The sequence below is a fragment of the Rhea pennata genome, chromosome 17 (assembly GCF_028389875.1).
Source record: "Rhea pennata isolate bPtePen1 chromosome 17, bPtePen1.pri, whole genome shotgun sequence".
Lineage (NCBI taxonomy): Eukaryota > Metazoa > Chordata > Aves > Rheiformes > Rheidae > Rhea > Rhea pennata.
Window position 1 is genome coordinate 10,648,422 of NC_084679.1, and position 25,773 is coordinate 10,674,194.

At 45.6% G+C, this 25,773-nt stretch overlaps 4 protein-coding genes across 5 annotated transcripts; 2 read left to right on the forward strand and 2 right to left on the reverse strand.

Annotated features, from left to right (window-relative positions):
- Positions 1-2,905: 2,905 nt before the first annotated feature.
- GSC2 (goosecoid homeobox 2) lies at positions 2,906-5,000 on the forward strand. The gene is made up of 3 exons (XM_062590319.1): positions 2,906-3,206; positions 4,049-4,296; positions 4,896-5,000. Exons 1-3 carry the CDS (start codon positions 2,906-2,908, stop codon positions 4,998-5,000), a joined length of 654 nt encoding a protein of 217 aa, XP_062446303.1.
- A 1,133-nt stretch (positions 5,001-6,133) lies between these two features.
- Positions 6,134-19,909, forward strand: ESS2 (ess-2 splicing factor homolog). Of its 2 annotated transcripts, XR_009960171.1 has the most exons (11): positions 6,134-6,318; positions 6,518-6,686; positions 7,745-7,840; positions 8,437-8,603; positions 10,201-10,318; positions 10,804-10,937; positions 11,082-11,184; positions 12,562-12,671; positions 13,570-13,685; positions 14,266-15,875; positions 16,218-19,909. XR_009960171.1 is itself a non-coding variant. In XM_062590136.1 (10 exons), the coding sequence occupies exons 1-10, from the start codon at positions 6,166-6,168 to the stop codon at positions 14,549-14,551; spliced, it is 1,452 nt and encodes a 483-aa protein (XP_062446120.1). In that variant the 5' UTR covers positions 6,134-6,165; the 3' UTR covers positions 14,552-19,909. The 2 variants fall into 2 exon arrangements, 1 of the variants encoding a protein (XP_062446120.1); XM_062590136.1 differs by having other exon boundaries at positions 14,266-19,909.
- On the reverse strand, positions 15,657-16,648 carry TSSK2 (testis specific serine kinase 2). Its single transcript, XM_062590137.1, has one exon. The coding sequence runs from the start codon at positions 16,623-16,625 to the stop codon at positions 15,657-15,659; it is 969 nt and encodes a 322-aa protein (XP_062446121.1). The 5' UTR covers positions 16,626-16,648.
- Positions 19,910-24,160: 4,251 nt separating the features above from the next.
- Positions 24,161-25,246, reverse strand: LOC134148378 (testis-specific serine/threonine-protein kinase 1-like). The gene has a single exon (XM_062590359.1). The coding sequence runs from the start codon at positions 25,244-25,246 to the stop codon at positions 24,161-24,163; it is 1,086 nt and encodes a 361-aa protein (XP_062446343.1).
- Positions 25,247-25,773: the final 527 nt, after the last annotated feature.

A 25,773-nucleotide genomic window follows, 5' to 3' on the forward strand; every position in this document is an offset into this window, starting at 1 on the left:
ATGGCAGGGACAGGCATGGGAAGCCAGGGAAAGTCGTCCTTTGTTATGGATGGGGAAGGAGAATTAATCCGCTTCAGGGGTATGATTATTGCAGCTGGGAACATAGAGGGTCGGATCCTGCATGCCCACAGCCCTTCCGAGCTCAGCTTGCCAGCCGCGCAGCCCCTCTGGAGCCGCACAGTGCGCGGGAGAGCAGAGCCCGGCCCACACGCACCCTGCGTGTCCCTGTTTGGGTACTTACGTGAAGGCTAGGGAGCAATTTGTAATGACCAGCGATGCTAACTCAGTTCTCCAGTGTGTCTCAGGCAGCAGTTATGTCTCGGCAACGTAGCAATGAACAGACCAGAAGGCTACAAAGACACTTTTCTTTCAAGCCTACAGCAAATATTTGGAGATTTATAGACAACAGTTATAAATTACAATACAAAATTAGAATAGATGAAAGAGATAGGAGAAAAGATAATGTTTTGTTTCCAAGCCAGATTTTAAAGAGATTGAAGGGTCAGAGGCAGAAAGGCTACTGAGCATCAGTTCCCAGGACTGCATGACCACCATCGAGTGAGAAAGAGCAGGCAGAAAGCAGAGCCAAAGAGAAAAGAAAGGGGACCGATAAGGCTTGAAGACTGGCTCTCATTTTCAGCGTGCTGCTGGAGGTGTTATTGGGCTATTCAATATGAATTCACGAGATGTCACACAGACATTTTAACCTGCCATATTTTCACTGCATTCTCTTGTGGGTCTCCTCATCACTCCATGAATGGGACTGATACTCGGTCTATCCCGCAAAGCAATACAGAGTGGGAGAGCATTCCCCAAGCGAGTCTCGAAAGCCTCGCGACCCACCTTGGCTTACACAGCACTGAGGACAAGAAAACTTGGTTTATACTTTCCTAAGCAACTTGAGCTCAAACAATCCAGCTACTCTGTTATAAATCCGAGTACCTTGTCATCACCACTATTTTAATATGAAGTATTGTTGCCTTCCCCGGTGAAAAAAGCTCTCCCACCGTGATGTACACCATGGTGGCTGGTGCAAAAAAGATTTGCTTGAGACTTCACCTTTGTAAGGCGAAAGACATTTCAAGCTGTGACTTTTCTCAGGTTGTGCTGAGGTAGATGTCCTCTTTCCTTCCATGGTTGTTGTATATACTAGGCCTTGCTGTTTGCTCTGCAGAGGTTCAGCCTTCCAAGCTTCTCTTCCTGTGCTGATTTGCAGTTTAGGGACCTCTCTGCTTTTGGACATAACTTCACTGGAGTTTCTCTTTCTAGGCAAAAGAAGAAGTTGGTAATTGAACTAACAAATCTTTGTAGAAGTCTGGTCATCTCGATGTAGTCATAAAATCAATGCTTAGCTATTTCTAAAGGCTGGTGGCCCAGGCAGTGTTGTGTTAGGTGTGAATCTGACTGGACTGACCCTCAGGAGGGTTTTTCTAAGAGGCATTGGGAATTTAAACAGCTTTAATTTCCTGTTAGAGAACAGGAATACAAGAGCCCTTGAACTCATGCAGGTGGCTCTGAGGGGGCATTTGCAAGCAGCAGAGCCTGGGAAAGCAGGGTCACAGCCCACTTCTTGCATGTAGGGCTCTGGAGCTGGGTCCAAAGCCTTCCCACTGTTAGAGAAAACCTTATAAATGTGATCCTTAAAAACCCTGACAGCAGAAAGCAATTAGGAAGAATATCAAAGAAAACATTTTAACATGTCATGCTTGCCAATTTATTTCATTAAGCACTTGTTCTTGGCCATGCTGGGCAAAAATACTGGCTGCTCTGGACTCACTAAACAGTGAGCAGTGTTTTCGTTCAATAGCCCTTGGTGTTTTCTTTGAATGTTAGCTCTGGCATCAAGGACACGTTCCTGCATGAGTTACTACAGGGCCTTGCTGTCTACATTCACACAGAGGCAATGCTCACCCCCTTCCCTTCCAGCTCTGCAGTAACTCTGAGCAGGGCTACAGCTGATCTGATCCCCTTGTGGGTGGCTGTATGCCACTGTATGCCACTAATCTATGTCACAGAGGTGCTGTGAGCTACCACTAATCTAATTTATTAAGGGCTTTCAATCCTTACAAAGCATATGTTAGATACATGCAAAGCATCTGTATTATTATTGTGATTAAAGCAATGGAGGTGGAAAAAAAGAGGAAGGAGGAAGAATACCATTTCTATACTCTGAGCAGAAAAATAAATCAACTTTCACAAAGAGTTCTGGTGCAGCCAAAGGCTATGCTAGCATTAAAAAATGATTTTTATTAAGCTGAATTCTCCTTCTCTCTCATATTGTATGATATGACAGCTCTCTTTTGATGGGAAAGCTTTCATTTGGACAGAGAAAGGGATAATTTGCTTCTTTTAAGGAGTTAATCCTCTGGTCCATTTCCGGGCTGGGAACAGCTATCCTCCCCCTTCCTTGAACTGGAGGCTCCAGCACAATGGAGATCATAACCACCTCAAATCTACACCCGAGATGGAGAAATCAGATTTCCTTCTTGAGTCATTTCAGTGGGATTAGCTAAATCTTAGATCCACACTAACCCTTCACAAAGCTGCCAAGATTAGTTAGAATTTATTATATTCACAGGGGAGTTTACGGTTTTCTTTCCAAAGGGATTATATCTCTCTCTATATATATATATTTAGGATGGCTTCAGTTATAAAGCAGCTGGGTTAGAAGGAAAGAATGTGTGGGGGTGTGTGTATAAAATAAAAACTCAGGTCAAGAATGACGGCCACTTTAAGCTCCAAGGCAAAACAGTGATTCTGGATGGCTTTGCTGGTCTGCCTTAAAAGGTATCTGAGTGTAAGTGGTCTTTTTCTTTGTAAGACCCCTCTCCACTGTTAATTCACAGAGAGCCAGCACCATTCAGCGTGAGCTGCCCATTCCCCCAGCTGCTGCTCCTGGCACAGGATGTCTTCGGAGCCAGCGTCTGGCATCGACTTCAGCAGGAGAGGCCTGAAGAAGCAGTGTTCGTTCAGCATCGAGAACATCCTCTCCAGCCCGGCAGAGAAAAGCCCCCAGGTCCTGGTCCCGCTGTGCCTCCAGGGGCTCTTGGACTGTGCACCCAAGGGGCGGTGCGAGCTGGAGGCAATCACAGCCAGCTCCCTGCCAGACGAGGAGGAGGAGGAAGAGCTGGAAGCTGCAGGTTACAACTGCTGCTGCTGTTCTCGCACGAGTGCCCGTTCCCCGCAGGACTCACCGAGTTGGCTGGGTGAGTGTTGGGTTTGACTGACTGCATATGGCTTGTGCAAGGGGCACCACAGCTGGTGCCAGCACTGGGTAGAGGGGAAAACCTGGGGATTTAGTAACAATATAGTGTCTGGCCTGCCACATTGCCACGGAGGTTTTCTCAGACCTCAGCTCCGGCAAGGAGCAGCTGGGCGAGTTCTCAGTGCTGCTTTTAAGAACAGGCACTCCTGCAGTGCTCCTGGGTTTTAAAAACTGCAGGTGCTATTTGTTACTGGGCATTGCTGTTTTATTGTTAAACACTTAAGGACGGTGGTGCTTCTAGGAGTGGAAGTTCTCTGCAGGGCACAGGGCCCCGTGGTTGTGCTGCCAATGCACAGAGCTGTGCCTGCTTGTCTTGACAGCACTAGTCTTCGGGAACCTCACTTGGCATTTAAGGGAAGGATTTTTTGTCTGCATCTAGGAAAAAAAAGTAGCAAAACCTTAAAAAATGTGTTTATTAAGGTCCCCAAAAGCCTTAAAACCCAAAGGCTCAAAAATCCCCCATTTTATTACTGAAAGATACCTCCTCCCTTCCTACCTGGGCTGTAGGTTTCCAGTGATTTTCCGGAGTTGGTCATATTTCAACTGATAAATAAATGAGGCAAATGCAGACAGTATTTCCTCCCTGCACACTTCTCCTGAAGTGATTCCCTGAGCTCTTGCTTGCATCATGGTCATGCAGCTTTTTGCCCGCTCCAGCTGGCTGGCTGCTCCTGCTTCCAAGCCACTCGGGTGGATCCAGCTTGCGCTGGAACTGCCTTGAGCAGGATCTTCATTTCAGTCCTTTGTCTCCTAAGGGTGTTGACTGTAACTCTTCCTTTGCAGACGCCAGGTTCCCCTGGCCCATGCGGCTGTTTCACTCGGCAGTCAGGGCCTGTCAGAGTACCCAGGGGAGCCCGAGCGAGCTGCAGCCCTTCCACCAGATCCAGCGACGGACACGCCGGCATCGCACCATATTCACCGAGGACCAGCTCCAGGCCCTGGAAACGCTTTTCCATCAGAACCAGTACCCAGATGTCATCACCAGAGAGCACCTAGCAAACCGCATTCACTTGAAGGAGGAGAGGGTAGAGGTGAGATCCTGCCACTTGGTGAGGTGCCAGGATGAGTATTTTGCCACTCTGCTGCAAAGCATCCCAGGAGAACACTGTCCCGGGCACTGGTCTTCCTTTTTCAGGGCTGCAGCCCCAGAACCTCTTAGTTATTTGAGAAAACACAGTTTAGGTTTGGCATGTAATGGAAGAGTATAAAACAGGCCTGCTGCCTTGGTTTATTTTGGTGGCCTGGCACCATAAACTTTCTCATAGATACACTTATATAGACAGACAGACAGGCAGGCAGGCAGGCAGACAGACACCCCCACCCCATTCTGCTGACACAACTCTGCACCCAAATGTAAATCCCTTTTTTTTCTGTGGCCTGTATGACTTTGGCATTTGCCACTGGGGTCACAGCTCACTTAAATCCCTTAACATGTATCTGAGTAGGATTTCAGGAGGAGGACTGGATCTTGTATCAAGCGTGCTGTGCTGGAGACTTTATATTGGGAAACGCATGGCAGTATCCTAAAGCTGAGTGCCACACTCTAAAGTCTAGGAGTATAACTGCCTGCCCTATTCCAAGTACCAAATGAAATGCAGAAATTCTTCCTTTCTTGTTTCTCACTGTTTAGGTTTGGTTTAAAAATCGACGAGCCAAGTGGCGGCATCAGAAGAGGGCAACTGCTTCAGCTCTGATCCTTCAAGGCACTAAGAAGTCCCCTGAGGAGGCCTGTTAGTGGTGTCAGGCTGCGTCTCAGTGGATGAACACCAAGAGCATCACTTTCCCTTAGCCAGCAGGTTCTGTAGTGGGGTAGCTTGAATGAAAAAAATGAAGCCAAAGGGGACCTCCGTGATTCTAAGAGGAGGAGGACAGGTAAAAACAGTCTTCCTCCAAAGCTAGTCCATGTGGCAAATAAATCATAAGGCTGCTTAAGCAGAAACAGCTGCCAAAAGCTAGTGCAGGGGCAGAGCTGCCTCAGTGTTGAATGTGTGTGCTTCAAGAGAAGGGGAGATTTCCTCCAGCTTCTTCGCTCTGTGCAGTAGAATTTGTGCTCGTTTTGCTACTGTAGATTTACAAAACATTCTGCAAATGAATGTTCACTCTGTGTGGCATCACGGTGGCAGGTAAAGCTGCCATGGGGGTCGATGTGGAAGCTCACTGAAAGGTGATTTGCTCCCGGAGCAAACAAACAAGGATTTCTCCCTACAGCCTGCGGGAGAACAAGTAACTCTTGCCGAGAGCCCAGTGCAGAGCAGCCGCCATCCGGCTCGCCTCCTCGGCCGGTCTGTGCCGCAGCGCGACCGGTAGCGCAGCGCCGCGTTAGTGCATTTGTGTGCGTGCCCCTGGCGCGGCCCAAGAGAAAACACATCGTGTGAAACGGCGAGGAAAATAGAGCTGTGCCCACACGCGTGTGCGCGCTGCGCAACAGCCGCGGCGCCGCGCCTCCGCCGGCGTGCCAGGCCCTGCCGCGCCGCCCTCACCCCGCTCGCGCCCGCTTCTGCCCCGCGCGCCGCCGCCGGCGCCCAGCTCTGCCTCAGCCCCGCGCCTCGGCGGCGCCTCCCGCCCTCTGGGGACGTCGCGGGGCTGCGCGGCGGGGGCGGCTCCCGCCCGCGGCCGGCTCCCGCCCGCGGCCGGGCCGGCGGCCGCAGCCGCCCTCCAGGCCCGGCCCAGCCACCGCGGGGAGGCCGCGCCGTTGCCATGGGAACCGGCCGCCGGGCGCGTCTGCCGGCAGGGGGCGCGCGCGCCGTCGCGACGCTCTAGCCGCGCGCAGCGCTCTATCGCCCCCCCGACCCCGCCCACGCGGGGCGCTCCCCGGCCGCCGTTCCCGCGGCGGCGTTGCGTCACGGCGCGGTGCGTCGGCGACGGCGGCTGAGGAGGGTCGCGGCGGCCCCGCCGGCGCTATGGAGGCGGCGGCGGCGGCGTCTCCGGCCGCCTCGTCCCGCGCCCTGGTGCCCGCCAGACCCGAGGCCGCCGCCGTGGTGGCGGGGCGGGAGGCGGCGCAGGCGGCCTCGAAGCGCCCGAAGAAGATCCTGGACGAAGAGGCCTACATCGAGGTAGGCGGAGCGGCGCCCGGGCGGGCCGCTCGGGGCCGGGCCGGCCGCGGCGGCGGCGCTCCCGCGGCCCCGAGCTGCCAGCCGCGGCCTCCGGGGCTCCGTGGCGCAGCCGGGGCTGGGCGAGCGCGCGGGGCCGCTGGGCGAGGCCCCGCTCCGGCCGAGCGAGGCGCCGCGCTTAGGGTGCTCCGTCTGCCCGCAGAGCCTGGAGAAGATAATTCAGCGGGACTTCTTCCCCGACGTGGAGAAGTTACGAGCGCAGAAGGAATATCTGGAGGCTGAAGAGAACGGCGACCTGGAGAAGATGAGACAAATCGCTATCAAGTTCGGTTCCTCTTTGGGCAAGTCGTCAAAGGACACCCCCGCACCCTGTAAGAGCTGGCTGCCTGGGGCTGTCCTCGTGTTCAAGCTAAGAGCATAGAAGCTTGCTACAAAAAAGCCCCCCTGTTTTTTTAAAGATATTAGAGTTTATGTCTAATCTTTTATTTTTCCCTTTTATCGAACTTTGTGCAGGCGGTGATTAAAGAATCGAGACTGATACTGTGTGGAGTTTAATGTATTGGATTGGGCAGTGGCCAGTATCTGATCACTAGTTTAGTACCTTCTGCTGAACTTTTCTTTCATATCTAATAACTTCTTGAAGCAATGGTTCTTTGGAAAAATAACTATAGAATAACCATTCCCATAGGCATATTTTTTTCAAGTTTTTCATAGGCATATTTTTTTCAGGACTTGAAAGTCAGAGCAGTTACATGCTCTGACTTTAGCAGTATTTTGCTATCAAAAACTCTAGACTGTGTTTTTGGATTATTATTGTAGTGTTAGGTATTCTTGCTGTCTGTGTTGAGGTATGACACTGTAATATATTGGGGAAGAAGATGTTGAAAGTTTATGATCAGAGCTTCCTGTAGCAAGTATTGAGTATGCAGTTTTATGCTTACTTTAAGATATTCAGATTTTCTTTCTTTTTTATGCTGAAGCCTCGTGTCTAGGTAACTTTTTGCTATGGAGTTTAGATTCCCTCATAGCAGAGGCCGTGTGTCACCAAGTGCCTTCCTTTCCTGCCCCTATCATAGGTTCTGGCACTAACTTACATTAGGATTGTTAACACGTTTACACTGCTGCCTACTTTTGTTGTGTGAAGCTGTAGATAGTATGGCAAACAATTAGGACTGTGGCTGTTCTGTGTTGCTCTTAGTAAGAGAAAAATAATGTCTTAGATGAAAGCAAAATCTTATTCAGTGTTTGGAACTGAATTGCACAGAATATTTTGGAGTTTTTTCACAACTTCTTAATTAAAAATAGTTCTTCTCTTGATATGTTTTCTATGACTTGTTTGGCACATGACAGTTACTGTGCTGCAAAATGTCGCAGCCAGTATCCGCTGTGTGCTCCAGTAACCATGAGAATCTTTTTGTTTCTATCACAGATGTTACTCCAGCCACATTTGAAACCCCTGAAGTGCATCCAGGTGGTCTTCCACTTGTGAATAAACCGAAGGTTGGCATTAAAGCTACAGAGGAAGGTAAGGGAATGTTGTTTCTCTAGTTAAATTCTTCAGCAGCAGGAAAATACTGTTGTGAGCTCTGTCTCCTGTAATGGTGTAGACACTTAGCAGACATATAAGTGGTGGTCTTTAACCTTATAGTAATGAAAATAATCACTGTGAATTTGGACTTGATGTAATACTTTGCAGCTCTGTGAACTCCAATTATGAATCTCTTTATGGCTATGTAAATTCTCAACTCAGTTATTTCTTTGAAGGCAGTAAATTCTTCCTGTCGCTTGAAATTTTGTCAGTAAGCAACAAACCAGGAACAGAGCTATTCATGTCATACAAAAATGTCTGCTAGCAGCTGGCCACTCTTGCATTTGCTTTTAACATGAATAGCTATAAATATCATGAAAGGTTTTTTGTGAAAGTTGGTTACACATCTTCCAAAAAGAATTTATCGTTGTACCGTTCTGTGTTACATTTCTTTTTCTCCCACAAGCTTCATATTAATTATTAGTGGGTCAGTAGAAGGCTAGCTCTCAGAGCAAATCAAGAGTTATGTACAACTCTTTTCTAGAAAGGGAAATGTTAATCACTTTCTCAGGCTTCTTCCCTCCTCTTGTTAGGAGAGGCGGAAAAAGATGGTAAAGATGTACTTCCCAGTCTGGACAGCTTCTTAGCAAAACACACGAGTGAAGATAATGCTTCATTTGAGCAGATCATGGAAGTCGCTAAAGAGAAGGAGAAAGTCAAGCATGCTTGGCTGTACAGTGCAGAAGAGGAGTACGCCCAGGTAGGGAAATGGCTCCAACATGTCTGTGTTGTTCTGAAATGATACAAAAAGGAAATACCATCTGTTTGTTTGTTTTTTCATCTATAACTCAATGACATCATTGACTTAGTCACTGAGGAACTGATGATCTGTTGCTGCCTAAAGCTTTGAAGCTGTGAAGTGTGACACTAAGCACAAGTATTAGTGTTCTTGGCAATCTGTTCCGTAAATGCCAATACAACTGAGAGCAGCTGAAGAATAGTTCCTTGTGTTTGTCCATCAGCCTCTTATTATTTGTAGTTAGATGGCTTTTCTCATTTCGATTTTCTATTTTTATTACCAGTAATAATCTGTTCAGCTGCTGATACAAAATATTGTATACAGTAGGGCTAGCTGAGCTAAAGAATTGTTTTCTTCAGCTAGCTTAGTGAGAGGTACAGGAGATGCTTTGCGACTGATCTGTCAGTCTTTTTAGATCAGCAGTAGCAAGTGGCTGGCACTGTAGCCAGATTTCAGTGACAGATGTAAGCTGCAGTGCTTTTCAATGAAACTTGACACTGGTCCTTGAGTGTTCTTACTGCCATTGTTTTAAGTGAGCATTACGTTTTTTATCACAGCTGATGTAAATCTTCAAAGAATCTGTAGTAATTGCTTTAATCCAGAGTTACAAGGTGGGCAGTGGGAAAATGTTCCCAAAGCACAGGGGTTATATCAGATCAGGTTACTGAAAGAGGAAGATGAAGCTGTTGGAACCACTCTTGTGTTGATGTTGTATGTCTTTATGTCAGCCAGCACTCTGTGTCCAGACCTTGTGTTTTACTGCACAACATGCCTATGTGTGTAGCAAACAAATTTCCTATGCCTCATTTGATGTATTCAGTGGTAATATAGCTTTTTAGAATTATGTAGATGATGCCCAGTAAGGTTAATATCCATTAAAATCTCTTTAATATAGCTTTTAGAAATACTTGTCTAGTTTGATTAGTGTGAGAATTTTCAAATGGCATAACTTATCAGTATCTGACTGCATTCTACTCATTTCTTGTTAGTATCAGTGGTAGTAGAACACAATTAAGAGCAGATGGGTCATGATGTGAATATGTCAAATGCTTCAATGGCTGTATTACCTATGGAAATGTTTGAAAGCTCCCAAGGTTGGTTACTTTGGCCTTGTAGATTATTGTTATTTTAGATATGAGTTATTTAGCTTGCTGCTCCCTTCTTAAGCAATGAAGACATTGATTTAATTTTGATTAATGGAGTGAGAAAAAGCAGATGAACCTTGTACTAGTATAAGTGTTGTTATAAGATATAATGAATGAAGTCATAAACATGGTTTTTCTGAGAAGTCAAGTCTTTAATCCTTGCTTGATTTTTATGCACGAGCTTCATATAGAGATTTTGTTGCAAACTCCCTTAGGAACAGGGCATTTCTAGAATGCCAGCCCTCAGAGACAGGGGACTTTTGCCATGCAGGTGCAAGGTGTGAGGGGACACATAGCTGAACAGGTGATTGAACTCTTCCAGATGTGTATGTCTGCTTAGGAGAATGCAAGACTCTGTTTCAGACCTGATGGGTCTTTTTGTTTCATTTTTTTTCTCTTCATCTTTCTTTCAGCGACGAAATGAGAACCTGGCGCTTCCTTCAGCAGAGCAGCAGGCCCTTGAAAATGTGAAAGCTGGGCTGGAGACCTGGGAGTACACGGCTCGGAATTCCCTTATGTATTATCCCACAGGTGAGGTATACGGGTCCCTCAGGAGAGGCGTTGGTTTAAGTGGTCTCATTCCAAGCAACGCTTATAGTATTTCTACAAATAACTAAGCTCGTCTCTCTGTTAATGCTGCGTTTTGTTTTTCTGCTCTAAAGTTAAGATATGATTTAGTTTTTTATAGCAACTCATTTAGTAAGCCCAGCTTCCTTTCTGGCTGTAAATGTACAATCAATATTTTTGGTACCTCACTGTTTCACAGAAGTTAGTCTTGTTGACTTTCATTTGAATTTATTTTCTAATCTTAATTTATAATTTATTCATACCTTTCAGGTATTACACAGCATAGATTTAGTGTAAATATTATTTTAAATTGCTGGAGATAACTGCAGTTGCTGCTGGATTCTTTGTCATGTAGAAATATGCAGCCAGTCTCATGTTTGTTGGAGACTTCAGGGCACATTGCCTAGTAGTACCTGAACACTTTGTTAAAAATCTGTGTACCATTCCAGGTGTACCCGATGAGGATGATGTATTTAAGAAGCCCAGGGAAGTTGTCCATCGAAACACCCGTTTTGTGAAGGACCCTTTTAGTCAAGCCTTGAGCAAATCCCAGCTCCAACAAGCTGCAGCACTCAATGCCCAGGTTGGATAACTTTTACTGCTTCTCATCAAAACCTTGTTATACTCTGCCTTCTGGTGTTGTTCATAAAGCAGGGGAACTGTGTGTGTGCTGGATATGTGCTTGGATTCTTCAAAGGCAGATAAATGATGTTTCTTTTTGTTGCAGTACAAACAGGGCAAAGTGGGACCAGATGGGAAAGAGCTGATACCCCAGGAGTCTCCAAAAGTGAATGGATATGGATTTGTGGCTACTCCCTCTCCTGCCCCTGGTAAGAGGATTTTCTTGGCTGCTGTGTTGTAAGAGGACTAATTTTACATTTATTCTGATGTACTGTTCATCCAGCACTGGGATGTAATTGTTAGTGTTTAGAAAAGGAGGTAAGCAATCTATCTGTATGTGTCTCATGAGCTGGTGGCTTTCTGGTGTCTAGTATATGCCAGCTTGATTCAGTGCTTGCATTTTAGTCCAGTCACTGGGGAAGAAGTCGTACAATGTCTGAGAGGCTTTGACTGTGCTGTTGTGCCTTTGCATTGGAATCATGTAGAGTGAGGCATCCGGGGTAACTGGAGTGCTCTGGAGCTTGTTTTTATCCTGGGTAATGCTTCTCTAGTGCTTAAAGATAAGAATCTCAAACATTTCACAAACATTAAATTTCCAATAAGTTCAGTTGCTCATCTTGCAAAATGGGGTGTATTCATGGTTAAATACGTGTCAGGAGTAGCTGAGTGGTGGTGCAGACTGGCTCACAGTGGCTTCTCACTTGCTCCGTGGTCTAACCTACTAGTTTCCTCCAACTCTACTACTTTCTAGGTTCTTTCTCCCTTCAAATACGCTTATTTTTTGTAGATTCTTTTTGCTCAGATATGTTAGCTGTTGGGTACTTCTAGGTAGAACATAGTGATTATCTTTGTTCTGTTTCAAATGTGGTATCCAAATTTTTAGCTTTACTTCACCAGCCACTATGTTTCCGTGACTTTTGTCACTTTGCTGAAAGGCAAGCATAGTGAGGCTTTTCCTCTGAAGAGCCTGTAGGTGGCATTTGCAACACACCTTCTTTCTGCAGTATAAATGCATTTTTCCAAATCCTGGACAGCAAGATTTTCTAGCCAGTTATTTAATCAGGCTCTTAGAATCTGTTCTGCTGTTGTAGCTGTTAGGAAAGATACAGTCAGTTTGCCTCAAGTTAAATTGAGAGTATGTCTGGCTGTTACATTTGTCTAAAGTTCTCTGCCTGTTTTCCTGCTTTTAAATAGTTCACTGTGGTTAAAGAGTTTTCATACCACAGCAGAGCGGAAGGCTAATATTGTAGAGGAAAAAATGAAGTGTCTCTAAGTGAAAGCACACCAAATGGAAAAATAAACACATTGAAAGGACAGTGCTTGGGTGTTACAACCTAGAGAGTAACACAGCTATAGGCAATCCTGTGGGTTTAAGGTCATGCCCTTTTAATAGGAACCACATGTTATTATTAAACACTGGATGTGATTTTTCCGCTGTAGTGGAGGGGCTACATTGTGTGTTGTTCCATTTGCTGCATTTTGTAGTTTGTTTCTCTGTCTGTTTTTTCTTTTTTTTGTTTTGTTTTGTTTTTTTTGTGATGAACAAAATGTCTTGCATCAGTCTGACTCTTTTAACCTGTTGTTAGGTGTGAATGAGTCTCCTCTTATGACGTGGGGTGAAATCGAAAGCACCCCTTTGCGTTTAGATGGATCAGAAACGCCGTATGTGGACAGAACACCTGGACCAGCCTTCAAGGTATTTAATGTCAGAAGTCAGCATGTCATTCCTTTTTGTGGGGGGGACTAAGAAGGGAAAAAGAACTGAGCAACTCGTAGATTGACATTGTTGTGAGGTGTGTGACACATCTGGGCTGTGCTCTTAGTTCTCGAAAATAATGACCTAGGTTCTTTTTGGAGGGTGGAGATGGACATGGCTCCACATGAAAGCTACTTGGTGGAGATTCCTGGGTGGAACACTCATTGGCTGGCAAGAGGGTGAGACTGAATATTTTATAATGGACCCAAAGGGGCTTTTTGAAGAAGCTGGAGAGGTGCCCTGTTTATCTGATTTTAATGTGTGAATGGGTAAATATCTTAGGACTTCTCTCTGTCGTAATCTTTCTGGCTGTCACAGCCAGAGGCAGCTATATCACTTAAGGGTAGAAAAGGCACTCTGGATTTCCTAGTGGCATGTGAGCCTGCATGCCAGCTATATTGCACTGGTGTCCCTTTAGTTAGGGAAGGTGTAATTTGCTGTATGTGCCTCTGTTTTGTCAGACTTGGAAGCCCTTGGCTGGTTTTCCTGATGTTCAGCAATGTTTCTGTTTGCCTGAGAGCTGACTGGCTACAGGCCAGATTAGGCAAGACACAGGTGACATTGTTTGTGTAGGAGAGACAGCAGGAGGAAATGCCAGAGGTAATGGCTGTTTCCTTGACTGAACTGGTTCTACCATTTTTGTTAGTTGCTAAGGCAGGCTGAAGGTCTCTTCATATCCTTTCGGTCTGATGTATAGCAGCAGAGAGGAGTGAACTGGCCCCCTTCCTCCCCAGTTTAGATCCTTGTGGGCTGGAATAAAACTGTGAAGGTGCTTTGACTCATTTATGTGACACTCGTATTAGTACTCTGACAAGTGAACTGTGTGGTGTATTTATAGATCCTGGAGCCTGGGCGCCGTGAGAGGTTAGGACTTAAGATGGCTAATGAAGTAGCAGCTAAAAACCGAGCGAAAAAGCAGGAGGCACTTCGAAAAGTCACAGAAAACCTTGCCAGGTAAGACTTCTGTTCAGCTTATACAGAGTCTGACAGCAGAATTAGGAATGGGTGTTTTTTGATGAGATTTAAATCAATGTGTGTAGAAAGGGAGAAATTACAGTACTGGAAGTAGGACCAGGTACAGTCAAGCTAAAAGTTTTTAGAAGTAAAAAGAGACTTAATTCCCAAGGGAAGATGGTTGAAGGCTGTTCTTGATCCTCCCTCCTGTGAGCCTTATTGTTCTGCCTTGCAGCCACCCACGCAGTGTCCTGAACGGGTGTCCTACCTTGTTGCAATAAAAAGAGACATGATAAGGCTTACTTGACTGGGTCACACAAAGGACAGAGCAGGCTCAAAGGACAAGATGGGCAGTGCTGTTCATGTTTGGAAGGGATGTTAGATGTGCCTGTGTTAACTGTAGCTCCCTTGAGAGACAGGCTGCACTTACTGGCAGGCAGAATGACTTCTACAGGTAGTGGGTCTGGACTTTGGGGGAAGATGGGGGACATCAAACTCTCCTGTGGAAGTATCGATACTTTTCCTAATAAATGGCAGGCTTTTACAGTAAAGTCTTTTAAACCGGTTTATTGTATTCCAGCCTTACTCCAAAAGGACTAAGCCCAGTTATGTCACCAGCTTTGCAACGACTGGTAAACAGGACTGCAAGTAAATATACTGACAAAGCTCTGCGAGCCAGCTATACTCCTTCCCCAGCCCATACTGGAACTCCTGGTTACAAGACCCCAGCAGGTGGGCCTCATACACCCACAGGCACCCCGCTGTCAAGGACAGTGTCTCGGACACCAGTGTCTCAAGATACTACATCAATCACAGACAATTTACTGCAGCTTCCTAAAAGAAGGAAGGCATCTGATTTCTTCTAAGTAGCACTTTCATCATCAAGGCAATAGTGAATTGACTGTACCCAGCTGTACATCAACTGGATCTTGTGAACCATCAGTATTAAGGGGTATCTAAGCGCAACTGCTAGAACAAGACCTAGCAGTTCCTAGATCTGGGACCAGCTCTGTTCTTGACCATGTAGCTAAAGTGGGCTGTGATGTGCTTTTTTTGGAAGCAAAATACTTCCTACTGTGGTATAACTTCCCTTCAAACTGCATGAATATGTTATACAGGCCTGCTGTAGCATAAGGATACTTCCTGCAATGGCAGAGAAGAGTTTGAACTCTTGGAAAACAGCAAGTATTTTGTGAAGATGAATTTTCTGTCTTTGGGATGACCGTATGGGATACATTCAAATACTGCTGTGTACAGATATCTCTGTTTATAAAATGTGGTAAACCTTTCTCAAAGGTTGACTAAACCTTCCCCTAGCATGTGGAAATTCTTTGGTTTTGCGCTTTGCAAAAAAGGGAGGTAGATCTTGTGACTTAAAAACCAAAGATACAGTCAAGTCTGTAAGCTCCTCACTTCCCTCTTCAAACTGTGTAAATACTGAGACAGGACCCAGACTTTTAGAGGGCTTCTCTTTAATTTGACCAGAGTTTAAACTGATGATCTTGAGTGTACAAGGGACCTGTCAGGAGAATTAGTGCCTCATGAGAACAGTATACATATACAGTTTTAGACATCAATTCACTCTTTCTAATAACCTGCCTTGCCCTCGTGGTACTGAATCTGTAAGGGGCTAATGCACGTGTGAATTCTTCAGTCAGTGCAAACAGAAACTTGAGAGATGTGAGCTTATGATCTGTAAATGCCAGTCAACAGCACTGACCTGAAAGGAAGCTTTCCAACGTGCATTTGGCAGTAGCTTCTGATCCCTGCAAACCATATCAGAGACAGGCCTTTTGGGAACAGTAGTGCTAAGCTGTTCGTCCAGCTCAGCAGATGCGCTGTATTTTCTGTGCTTTGATAGTGAAGCAAAAGACAAGGACTATTTCTTAAAGGGTTCACAGAATCAGAAGTTGAAAGCTAGCAATTCATGAGTTACATCAATTGTTGTGATACTGTTAAAACCAGCCATATCTAAGAGGATCCCTTTTCCCTCTCTCCTTCCCTTTCTGCAGGCTGGGATTCTTTTTGCTGTTTGTGTTCAGACTTTTTCTCGTGTAGATTCTGGGAACACTCGCCCTCTTCTGCAGCTGGTGCTGTTGAAGGGACTGTGAGTTCTGGAGTCTGCAACCAAGGATGACTTAAAACTTCATCTATGCACAACCTCTGAGACACATCTGGCTGGAGCATGCGGTAAATGAGATCCTTACACGCCGCAGTCAGGTGTCTGGACTTGGGGAAGTGAATCCTATGTTGTTTCTGAATCCAGACCATTTTTCTGATGTTAGAATCATCAAATGGCATTAATGCACAGACCATTATATATAGGATGACCCCCAAGCTCCATATATCACAAATCTTGGGGTTGCAAGGAATACCCTGTAGCACTTCAGGAGCTGCATATGCAGCAGACCCACAGAAGGTTTTGCTGAGAGTAATTTTCCCATTTTCATCTCGATCTAAGGGTTTGGAAAAGCCAAAGTCTGACAGCTTGATGTTGAGGTCTTTATCGAGAAGGATGTTCTCACATTTCAGGTCCCTGTGAGCAAGATCCATGTTATGGCAGTATTTGATGGCGGAAGCCAACTGACGAAACCTCTTCCGTGCAACTTCCTCTTTCATCGCTCCAGTAACCTTGATGTAGTCCAGAAGGTCTCCCTTTACCCCCAGCTCCATTATGATGTACACTTTGCCAACGAATGTTTCAAATATCTCGTAGGTTTTGACTATTGATGGATGGCTCATACGTTTCAAAGCTGCTATTTCCCTGGGGAGAAACTTTTCCAGGAAATCACGAGGAGTTTTCCTCTTGTCGATAATCTTTATTGCCACGTTGCATTTCATTTTGTCAGAGTAGCCAGCTTTCACTTTGCCGTAGGAGCCTTCCCCCAGAGTGACACCCACGTTATAGCCTCTCTTTCCAAGCACCATGATATCCTCCATCGTGCCAGAGGACTGGTGAGCGGGGGGGGGCTGGCTGTGCGTTATCCGCTCCGGCCCGTTGCATGTTGCCGTTCCATGGCGCCGCGCGGACGCTTTGCCCCCGCGGCGGGCGCCCGGCGCTGGCGGCTGTGTGATGTCACAGGCCGGGTGCCCCCTCGTCCCGGGGGGCTGGAGGGACGTTTCCAGCCCCAGGAGGAGGCTGCTGGGCGCCACGGTCTGGGGCACGGCTGAGCTTCGGGTCTCCGAGAGGCGTCGGCTTGTGCTCGACCTCGCTCATAAGCGATCTTTGTGTTTAGTTTTGCCAAGAAGATGGAAGTAGCTTAAACCTTTTTCTTTCCTCTTTTATAAAATGGTTCTAATACTTTTTATATTTATGCATATGTTAGGTACTTGATTGTGTGCTAAAATGATTTGGTAAGGAATGATTAAGCTTATGTATATGAGATTTTTAAGTGATACTTTCTATGGCTTATGAAGGAAAAAAATAACGAGTGCATAGGTCATTTCTGGGGGTGGCTTATTCAGGCTTTGCTTGGACAGTTTTAGAAGTGTTTCCTATGAGGTAAAATGGTGAAGGAATTGATGATAATGTTATTTACAAAATAAGCTTTTTCCTAAAGCATACGACTATGGAAAAATTTTCTGCAGTAACTTAATTTACTGAAGTAGCACTCTTAAAGTATTTATACTCTTGGAGGTTTTCCTTCCTCTTAATACATTGAAATTTAATATGAGCACTTTTTGCTGGTTATCTTGAATTTTGGTAAAATTCAAAACATGTTGGTAAACTAGTGTAAGTGGTTTCATTCTACGATGGAACAATGCTCTAGTTATGCTTTTTGGCTTGAAGGTTCAAGCACAACCACATAGCTGAGTTTTCATCTATGCAGTAGCGATTTAAAACTTTTCTGAAGGAGTTAATTATTTGTATGCATCTCTTGTGTGAGGTGTGTAATGTAAATACTAAATGAAGGTGCTGTGGCTCTGTTCTTTAAAGATGCTGTGGCTCTAATCTTAAAGACGATTCTTTCCTGAAGACAGAAATTCTGCCTTTTTTTTTGTCTCAGCTGAATTTTTAATGGGCTTTTTTCTGTAGTGTTTTTATTCAATTTTTTCAACGCTCTGTCTTCGCAGTTTCTCTGCTTCTCCCTGTGGTGCTGCCACCCTCAGGGTGGGTGCTTACAGTGAACAGAAGCAGGAATGGCATCTCTGGCTCCTGCTTCTTCACTCATTTGTGTTGCAGTGATAGCTGAGAAACCTACAGGTCCACAATACAATGTTGATTGGGAGAGGAATCAATTTCTTTTTTCAATCTTTTGCGGTCAAAATAAGTATGGGTTTTCAAGGTTTGAGGTATACATTGCCTCAGCACACCTGGCAGTGCGAAAGGTCCTTTCCTAGACTGGCAGACATTCAAGCTGTGAATAGCGCCTGAGGTTTCCTGAGGAATGGCACGTTCAGGTCCTCCTCAGAGACAAACTACTTGCACTTGCTTTTAACATATAGCAGCCTCACTCCTCGTCAGTCAGCTTTCTTCGGAGAGGATGGTTTGCCACCACAGAGGTGGGAACAGGTTTTGATGTTGAGGAATGTGGGGTGCTGCTTTTCTATCTTTTAAAATGGTTATGTTCAAGAATTGTTTTTTTTTCCATGCCCTTCTTGCGAGAAGGGGTAGGCTTTCCTTGGTGTTCATTCAGCTCCTGTATTTTGTAAACCTGATGATCGACTGCTTTTGTAGGCTTTGCAGCTGCTTTCTTAAACTCTTACTCAATGGTTGAGCTGTGTTTTGACTTCCAGGTTCAGGTATACTTGAAGAAGCCTTGTGCTAACAGCTTCTTCAAAACTGTTCAGAGGACTACTGTTTTGTATATTGATTGCTTCACCATAATCAGCCTCTGGGGCTTTTTGCTGTCTTGATTTCAGCTCTTTCAAATTGGTCTTTCAGCTCCCATGTGTGCAACTTCAAAGACTTGGTGATGATAACAACACTAGGGCCAGGACCAGTACTGCTTAGTTCACTGGAACAGATAAAAATGTCATCCTGAAGAATAGGATGGTACTTCTGACAGCCAAACTGAGGCTTCTCCCCTCCCCATTTCTTTGAAGCTTTTGGCTAATTTTTGTAATTACCCCCAAAAATCAAGAGTTGCTTTATGCGTGCACAGTCTGCCCTTAGAGCTGTGCTCGACCCTGGGTGAGCTGACCTTTGAACGCGAGATGAATACTTGTGCTGTGTGGTTGAGCCCAGAGAAGCAGTGAACACCTTGGAGCAGGAAGTAGGCATAGCCAAATATTTATACTCGCACCACGCCAAAATAAGAGACAGTCTGTGTAATATTTGGCAGTCTTGATATTTGCTTCAATCGGGTGATGTCTTACCCAGGGAATACTTTATACAACTCTTTGAGCAATGCCTATGAACTTCTTAAGGTTCTAGATGTTTGATGTGTTGTTTGTCTTGGAGGGGAAATTTCTCTTGCCATATCCAAAACTTATGTTCCTTGGCTATGAATATGCTATCAAAGTCCTTCCAAAGTAACTGATTTTTGTAGTGCTCCTTTTAAAAACCTACCAGTCAATGTGACATTGTTTGGAGTAGCTACTGTGTGGAATGACTAATTTTTATTTTTTTAGATTAGAAATAAATGAAGACTAAGCTTTTCCTTGAAGCTAGGAAATAAAGCTACTCATATTCATGCATTAATGTAAAGAGAATCGATTTGCTAACATTTCCATGTTTTCAAAGATGCCCTTTAAGGACTAGACTGGCTAAATAACCACAGACAACTTAGGTAAATGTTTTTTAATGGTCCCATGATCTGCTTACATCCACAAAGTGCAAGACCCCTCTGTTTGGGTATGCAAGCCCTGGCCTGAGGTTTAGCTCACTGAATAGACCCTGAGAAACGACGGGGCTTGGCACGACAAACGGCTGGATGCCCCAACAGTGGTGTGAACTGCTAACAAAGGTTTCAGGTAGTGCCCCGAAAGGCTGAACTTCACAGATAATGGCAGAGGAGCACTGGTGGCCTCGTGGTGTTCGCCTGCACTGCTCTCGGCCTGTGTCGGTCTGTGTGTGTGTGCTTGGTTGTGCCTGTATTTTGTGTGCCTGAGTCCCCGTTGGGAGTAGGTGCTACTGCCTAGGCCTGGGAGTAGGAAAAGCGGCTGCCTGGTGTCTAGCATACTGGAGAGGAGAAATCATCTGGATTTTAAAATCCACTGGATTTGGCTATTTAACACTCAATGTGCATATGCAAAAATAAATAAAATTGTATAACCACAAATTCCTGTTAATGCTGCCCCCCACTTTTATTATGTTATATCGAAGACAATGTGACCATTGGTTTCCTTTAGTTGATGCATATAGTTAATAGGTGATATTCGTGTACAGGACCATTTCTACGCTCAGAAAAGCCTTGACTGAGAGCTTCCAGGCATTTCAAACCAGTTGTACCAAGAAGTAGCCAGCTTACAGAATAATAGATGTGTGAATATGATATCAAAGACTTACTAGTTCTGTATTGTGTGATTCATGCTTAAAAACAGATCATATTAAATATCTTGCAGGAGGGTGTTGGATTTGTTTTCCCTCAAGTGAATTAACCTAGACAGCCTTACTAAAATCATAGTCTTGATTATGCCTGACTGAAGGGTCTTTACATATTTGCTAGGAATGTAATTCATGTTCAGCGAAATGCTGTAAAACTGAATCTGTTCAAGGGCATGTAGCGCTTTTCAGATGGGCTATTCCTGTAACACTTGCTTCAATATCTAGTCTCTGCTTCCTGCTGCAATTGCAAGCAGCCTGTTATCTGTAATTAATGAATCAGTAGGCTCTTCATTGCCAGAGGTTTTTTTTGCTACTGTAGCAGTTACAGATAATGTGCCTTACATGGCTAAATCAAATGTCGGAAACCAGCTCAGCTGTGGGTGACTTGTGACTTCCCTGCCCGCTCTGCACCCCCTTTTTTTGGAGCCTTATTTTTCTTGTATATCTGCATTTTGTTACACGCAAGATCCAAGCATGCTTCCCATCCAAAATAGCACCCAGAGCACTTCTGAAGATCTCGAGCCTATTGGCAGGCCAGTAGGCTGGCTCTCCTGAGTGACCATTCAGCAGGGCTGGCTGCAGTGGGTGACCATCTGCTTGCATGAAGCTGCCTGGCCATGGCCTATGTGCATGCAGGATGTTCAGTGCTTTGTGTTGCTTAGGTTCCAGCCTCCTGCTGTGCTTCCCACTCTGGGGTTATCTTCTTAGCCTTCCTCCCTGTGCCTTGACTGCAACCCACCTCTCCCATTTGAGACTGAGGCCAAGTTAGCTTGCTGGTGTTGTACCTCAAGGTGGTTCTGTGCCACGGTGACTCTTGCGCAGCCTGTGGATAAGGACCATTTCTTTCTGAGCCCTGATGGAAAAATGCTAGGAGCAGAGCTGCTCTGAAAGCAATTTTGAAGAGGCAATCCCATCTTCCCCCCTCTTCTAGGAGGACAGAGAAACCAGCCAGACAGCAGGTCACAGGGGCAAACGTCCCTATGTCCTCTGGTGGTGTGTACTGCTGTGATCTTCCTGCAGCTCAGAGGTGGGCCTGCTGGGTTTTGGATACTTGCTGATTTGGGAGGCAAGGAGGGGGAACCACACTCCTGAACAGGAGCCTTCCCCTTGCTGCTGTGACAGTTCCCTCTTGGCTCCCCGACTGAAAGCTTGAGGGACGGTGCCGAGACATCTGGACAGGTAAGACACGGAGATACCCATCATGAGCATCAGCTCCACTGCAGAGTATCCCTGAGCATCCCCCATTGCTGGATGGAGAGAGAGAACAAAGACAGACGCTTCTCTCAGAGACACTGCGTGTGACTAGTCAGGCTTGGAGCCTGCTTTTGCTTCTGCTGCGTCTCCCTCAGCAGGCTCTTGGGAACAAGGGGGAGTAGGAGAACAGAAGACGCTTAACACGCTCCCCGTTGTGGAGCACTGGGTGACAAAGACCCATCAGGAATGGTTTCCCCAACAAGAGCATGCCGCCCTTGTGCTTATTCATCTAGATGTTCACGTTGACCCTCCTCCATTCGTGTGCGGGGTGATACTTCCTTAGGCAAGGAGGGTCACCTGCCCAAATTGGAGAAACGCAGTGAGCCAAGGAAGCACTCAGACCAAAGACTGATCCACACTCAGACTGAAGACATGTCAAAACAGAGATGTAAATAATATCTGGGAGGTTTGCAGGTGATGTGGAGAGACATCCATGTTTCTGGGGGAGGGGTGTCTGATTTTTGGGAGATCATTCCTGGAAAAGCAGAATGAGGGGAGTGCTTTGTTTCTGGAAGGCCTTGTGGTGGCTGTGTAAGCCCTGATGATCTCTTGAACTGTGCAAAAGCTTGACAGCTTTGCACATCCTTCACCAAGTATAAATTCCTTCTGTTGTCTTAGCTGAAAGCAAATGTAAGGTAGATCATCCGTTCAGGAGAGTTATCTGTAGGGATGGGAGAGATTACAACACCTCTTGTGTCATTTTTTCAATGTTAGGATATCCAAGCTGACCTCAACTGCTGCTCTGGAAGTGTGTGGGTCTGCCACAGGCTCTTCCATGCCTGTCAGGCCCTGTGGATGTTCTAGACTCTACCAGGTACAAAATAGCTCTGGGCATCTATCTGTAAACACTTGAATTGCTTTTGTGATCAACAGCAAGATCTGGGATGTGTATTAGTGAGGGTAAGCAACGCTTAAAAAAGAGGCTCTCCAGAACTGTTCTACTGTGACTATACGTTGCTCTATTCTTTCCTCTTTTCTCATTATTTTATTCACAAAGAAATAATTCTCAGCACAGGCAGTCATCTTTCTCTTCTGTAGCAGGGAAAGGAGAGTTTTATGTTTCAAGGGGATGAGTAACAAGCCTTAGCTTTCATTTGATGCTAGAACAAGAACGGCCCTGTTGAGTCAGATCAAAGGACTGTTTAGCATGGTGCTGTGTCCTGGGAAGCACCTGGCTGTAGATGCTCCAGAAGGCATGCAAGGAGCAAGGCACAAGTGGAGAGGTAAGACCAGGAAGAGCTGAGCCTCCAACCTGACACGGGAGGAGAGGTGTTTGGGTGGGTCTGCACTCGCCCTTGCTCCCTGCCTCTTGGAAACTGCATTTCCAACAGTGACAGCACTGATACTTTAGTTCTGTTTGGTAAGTAAGAATTTTGGGTGATATTAAGGCCATGGTGATATTACATGCCATGTATGGTGACATTTTCTTCTACCTGCCTAACCCTACCAGCCTGTGCAGTTGTTCCAGTTGTGGGGTGAGGCTGGCTACTTCTTGGGGCTGTTGGGAGAACAAATGCCTGCTTTGGAGACTTAAAGGACTTAGTAAGTCATCTGTAAGATGAAGGCTGCAGCCATCTTTTCAAAGTAGTAGATAACTGTTGACTATATGGGGCTTTTGGGGAGAGTGTGGGTTGCTTTTATGTGAAGGTATACTGAGTGCATGAAAGATAATACTGAGAAGCTGAGGATTTAAGGCCACAGCAGTTTACTAATACCCCGTCGTAACCCTCTGCAACTTGTTCAGGAATAGGGAGACTAGAGCTTCACAGAGGATGGAGGGAGCAGAGGAAGAGATATGAGCCTGGCATACGCTGCAACCAGCTCTGCTCCGTCTCCCGAAGCTGTACCGTCCAGCCCCAGCCTTCCTCGTGGCATGGATTAGTGCTCTTGCCACACACACTTTGTTCGTGGCTTGGGTGATGCCTCTGCTTTCATGGGTGGGAGGGAGTCACCTTGTGCAATATGTTTGCTACATTGAGTTGTTGCTAAATATCATTCTTGGCTCCTCTCATACCTTTTAATATAAATCTAGACATAAATGTTCATCTAATAACAAAACACATTACCGTAACAAAGGGCTCTGAAGACTTCCACTGCTAGATATATCGTGATGGTTCGTGGGAGAGTTAGTAAACCCTAAAGTAAATCCAGGAAAATGTTTACCTGGGCCATAAGCTGGGTGCAGAAGTCCACCGAGATGATGAAGTAGAAAGTGAACCTGCTTTGCCAGGAAACCTCCTATAGTGAGGCTGGAGAGGAGCAATTAGAGATGAGTAACATATCCAAAGCAAGACTTGCTACCTTAACTTGCTGTGTTGTAGGTTAAATGTGTTAGCTTTCCAGGACGTGTATTTCATGGGAACTGGTGCAGAATTAAAAAGCTTTGCAAAGTGCTTCCAGGGTGGTATTTCATGCTGGCATACTCTACAGTAATGGAAAAAAATTTGGAAAGAACACTGCATTTTGTAGTTATTTTTCTCTGGTTTTGAAGACAAGATATTCATATTGCCTCATTTCAAGCATCTACCTTTAAGTTCCTCTTTTTCTCCGTGGAGATGCTGGGGTTTCTAATGTAAGTACTCTAGATGGGATTCTGAAGCTTTTTGCTGCTGGAGAGGGCACATAAACTTTTAACCCTAAATTAGTGCCTAAATTAGATTGTATAAATCTATTTTCCAGTGCCAAAGCATCTTCAGGGGCTATCATGAAAATTGTCAATAATAACATGCTTTTAATGGTCAAATTCTCCAGTAGTTGCTCTTCCTCTGACATCTGTCGAAGTACTTGCTTCATCTGCCTCTTCAGTGGGCTTAATGCTGGCAGCATTCACAATTCCCAAGACTGTCTCCAGGGCAGAGGAATCCTCCTTCTTTGGGTGGCCATCCGTAGACGATGAGCCTGTTTGCTGTTTGTGCTCAGATTTTTCCTCATGCAGATTCTGGGAACACTCACCCTCTTCTGCAGCTTGCAGATGTGGAGGAATCTGAGCTTCTACCATCTGCAACCATGGATGTCTTAAAACCGCATCTATGCGCAACCTCCGAGATACACTGGGCTCGAGCATGCGGTAAATGAGATCTCTGCACGCCGCAGTCAGGTGTCTGGACTTGGGGAAGCGAATCCTATGTTGTTTCTGAATGCCGACCATTTTTCTGATGTTAGAATCATCAAATGGCATTAATGCACAGACCATTATATATAGGATGACCCCCAAGCTCCATATATCACAAATCTTGGGGTTGAAAGGAATGCCCTGTAGCACTTCAGGGGCTGCATATGCAGCAGACCCACAGAAGGTTTTGCTGAGAGTAATTTTCCCATTTTCATCTCGATCTAAGGGTTTGGAAAAGCCAAAGTCTGACAGCTTGATGTTGAGGTCTTTATCGAGAAGGATGTTCTCACATTTCAGGTCCCTGTGAGCAAGATCCATGTCATGGCAGTATTTGATGGTGGAAGCCAACTGATGAAACTTCTTCCGTGCGACGTCCTCTTTCATCATTCCATTGCTCTTGAGGTAGTCCAGAAGGTCTCCCTTTTCCCCCAGCTCCATTATGATGTACACTTTGCCAGCCTTTGTCTCGAATATCTCGTAGGTTTTGACTATTGATGGGTGGTTCATACGTTTCAAAGCATCTATCTCCCTGGGGAGAAATTTTTCCAGGAAATCACGAGGAGTTTTCTTCTTGTCGATAATCTTTATTGCCACGTTGCCTTCCAGTTTATCAGAGTAGCCAGCTTTCACTTTGCCGTAGGCACCTTCCCCCAGAGTGACACCCATGATATAGCCTCTCTTTTCAAGCACTGTATTATCATCCATTATGCTAGAGGCAGCAGAGGTATGGGAGCTGGTGCTGGGTGTGCATCATCCGTGCTGGCAGGCTGCGTGTCCCCACTCCATGGTGGCTGCCCAGGACGCTTTGCTCCACTGCTGGATGAGGTGGAACTGGGGCATTGTGTGATGTGTGGTGTGGGGCTGTGATGTCGTTACGGAAAGAGGCTGTTTGTGCATGAATGTGTAGTCTTGGGCTTGACTCTGCTCCATGATGGAAAGGAGAATATGATGAGGGACCACAAGAGATTCTTGTTCATATAAGTAGATAGGAAAAACACAACATTCTAGCTCTTTTTTTGGCAGGTGGTAATTTTACAAACCAGCAGGATGTAACTGTTAAAAGAGAATGTTGCAAGAACCTTTAGAGAAGAGCCAGCAGGGACGTAGGACGAGATGCTATCCCCATCTCGGAGAAGGTGCGTTCAGATGTTTTAAAGAAGCAAAGCGCTGAATGCTTCAAAGATTATTGTTTCTCCTTTCTGTGTGGGACACAAGTAAGAAAATGCTGACCA

Excerpts from the sequence above, each read along its gene's own strand:
- GSC2 (XM_062590319.1), top strand. The coding sequence starts at position 2,906 with ATGTCTTCGGAGCCAGCGTCTGGCATCGACTTCAGCAGGAGAGGCCTG. Across the intron at positions 3,207-4,048 it reads GGACTCACCGAGTTGGCTGG|ACGCCAGGTTCCCCTGGCCC; the intron begins GTGAGTGTTGGG and ends CTTCCTTTGCAG. Across the intron at positions 4,297-4,895 it reads TGAAGGAGGAGAGGGTAGAG|GTTTGGTTTAAAAATCGACG; the intron begins GTGAGATCCTGC and ends CTCACTGTTTAG.
- ESS2 (XM_062590136.1), top strand. The coding sequence starts at position 6,166 with ATGGAGGCGGCGGCGGCGGCGTCTCCGGCCGCCTCGTCCCGCGCCCTG. Across the intron at positions 8,604-10,200 it reads CAGAAGAGGAGTACGCCCAG|CGACGAAATGAGAACCTGGC; the intron begins GTAGGGAAATGG and ends TCTTTCTTTCAG. Across the intron at positions 13,686-14,265 it reads GTCACAGAAAACCTTGCCAG|CCTTACTCCAAAAGGACTAA; the intron begins GTAAGACTTCTG and ends ATTGTATTCCAG.
- TSSK2 (XM_062590137.1), bottom strand. The coding sequence starts at position 16,625 with ATGGAGGATATCATGGTGCTTGGAAAGAGAGGCTATAACGTGGGTGTC.
- LOC134148378 (XM_062590359.1), bottom strand. The coding sequence starts at position 25,246 with ATGGATGATAATACAGTGCTTGAAAAGAGAGGCTATATCATGGGTGTC.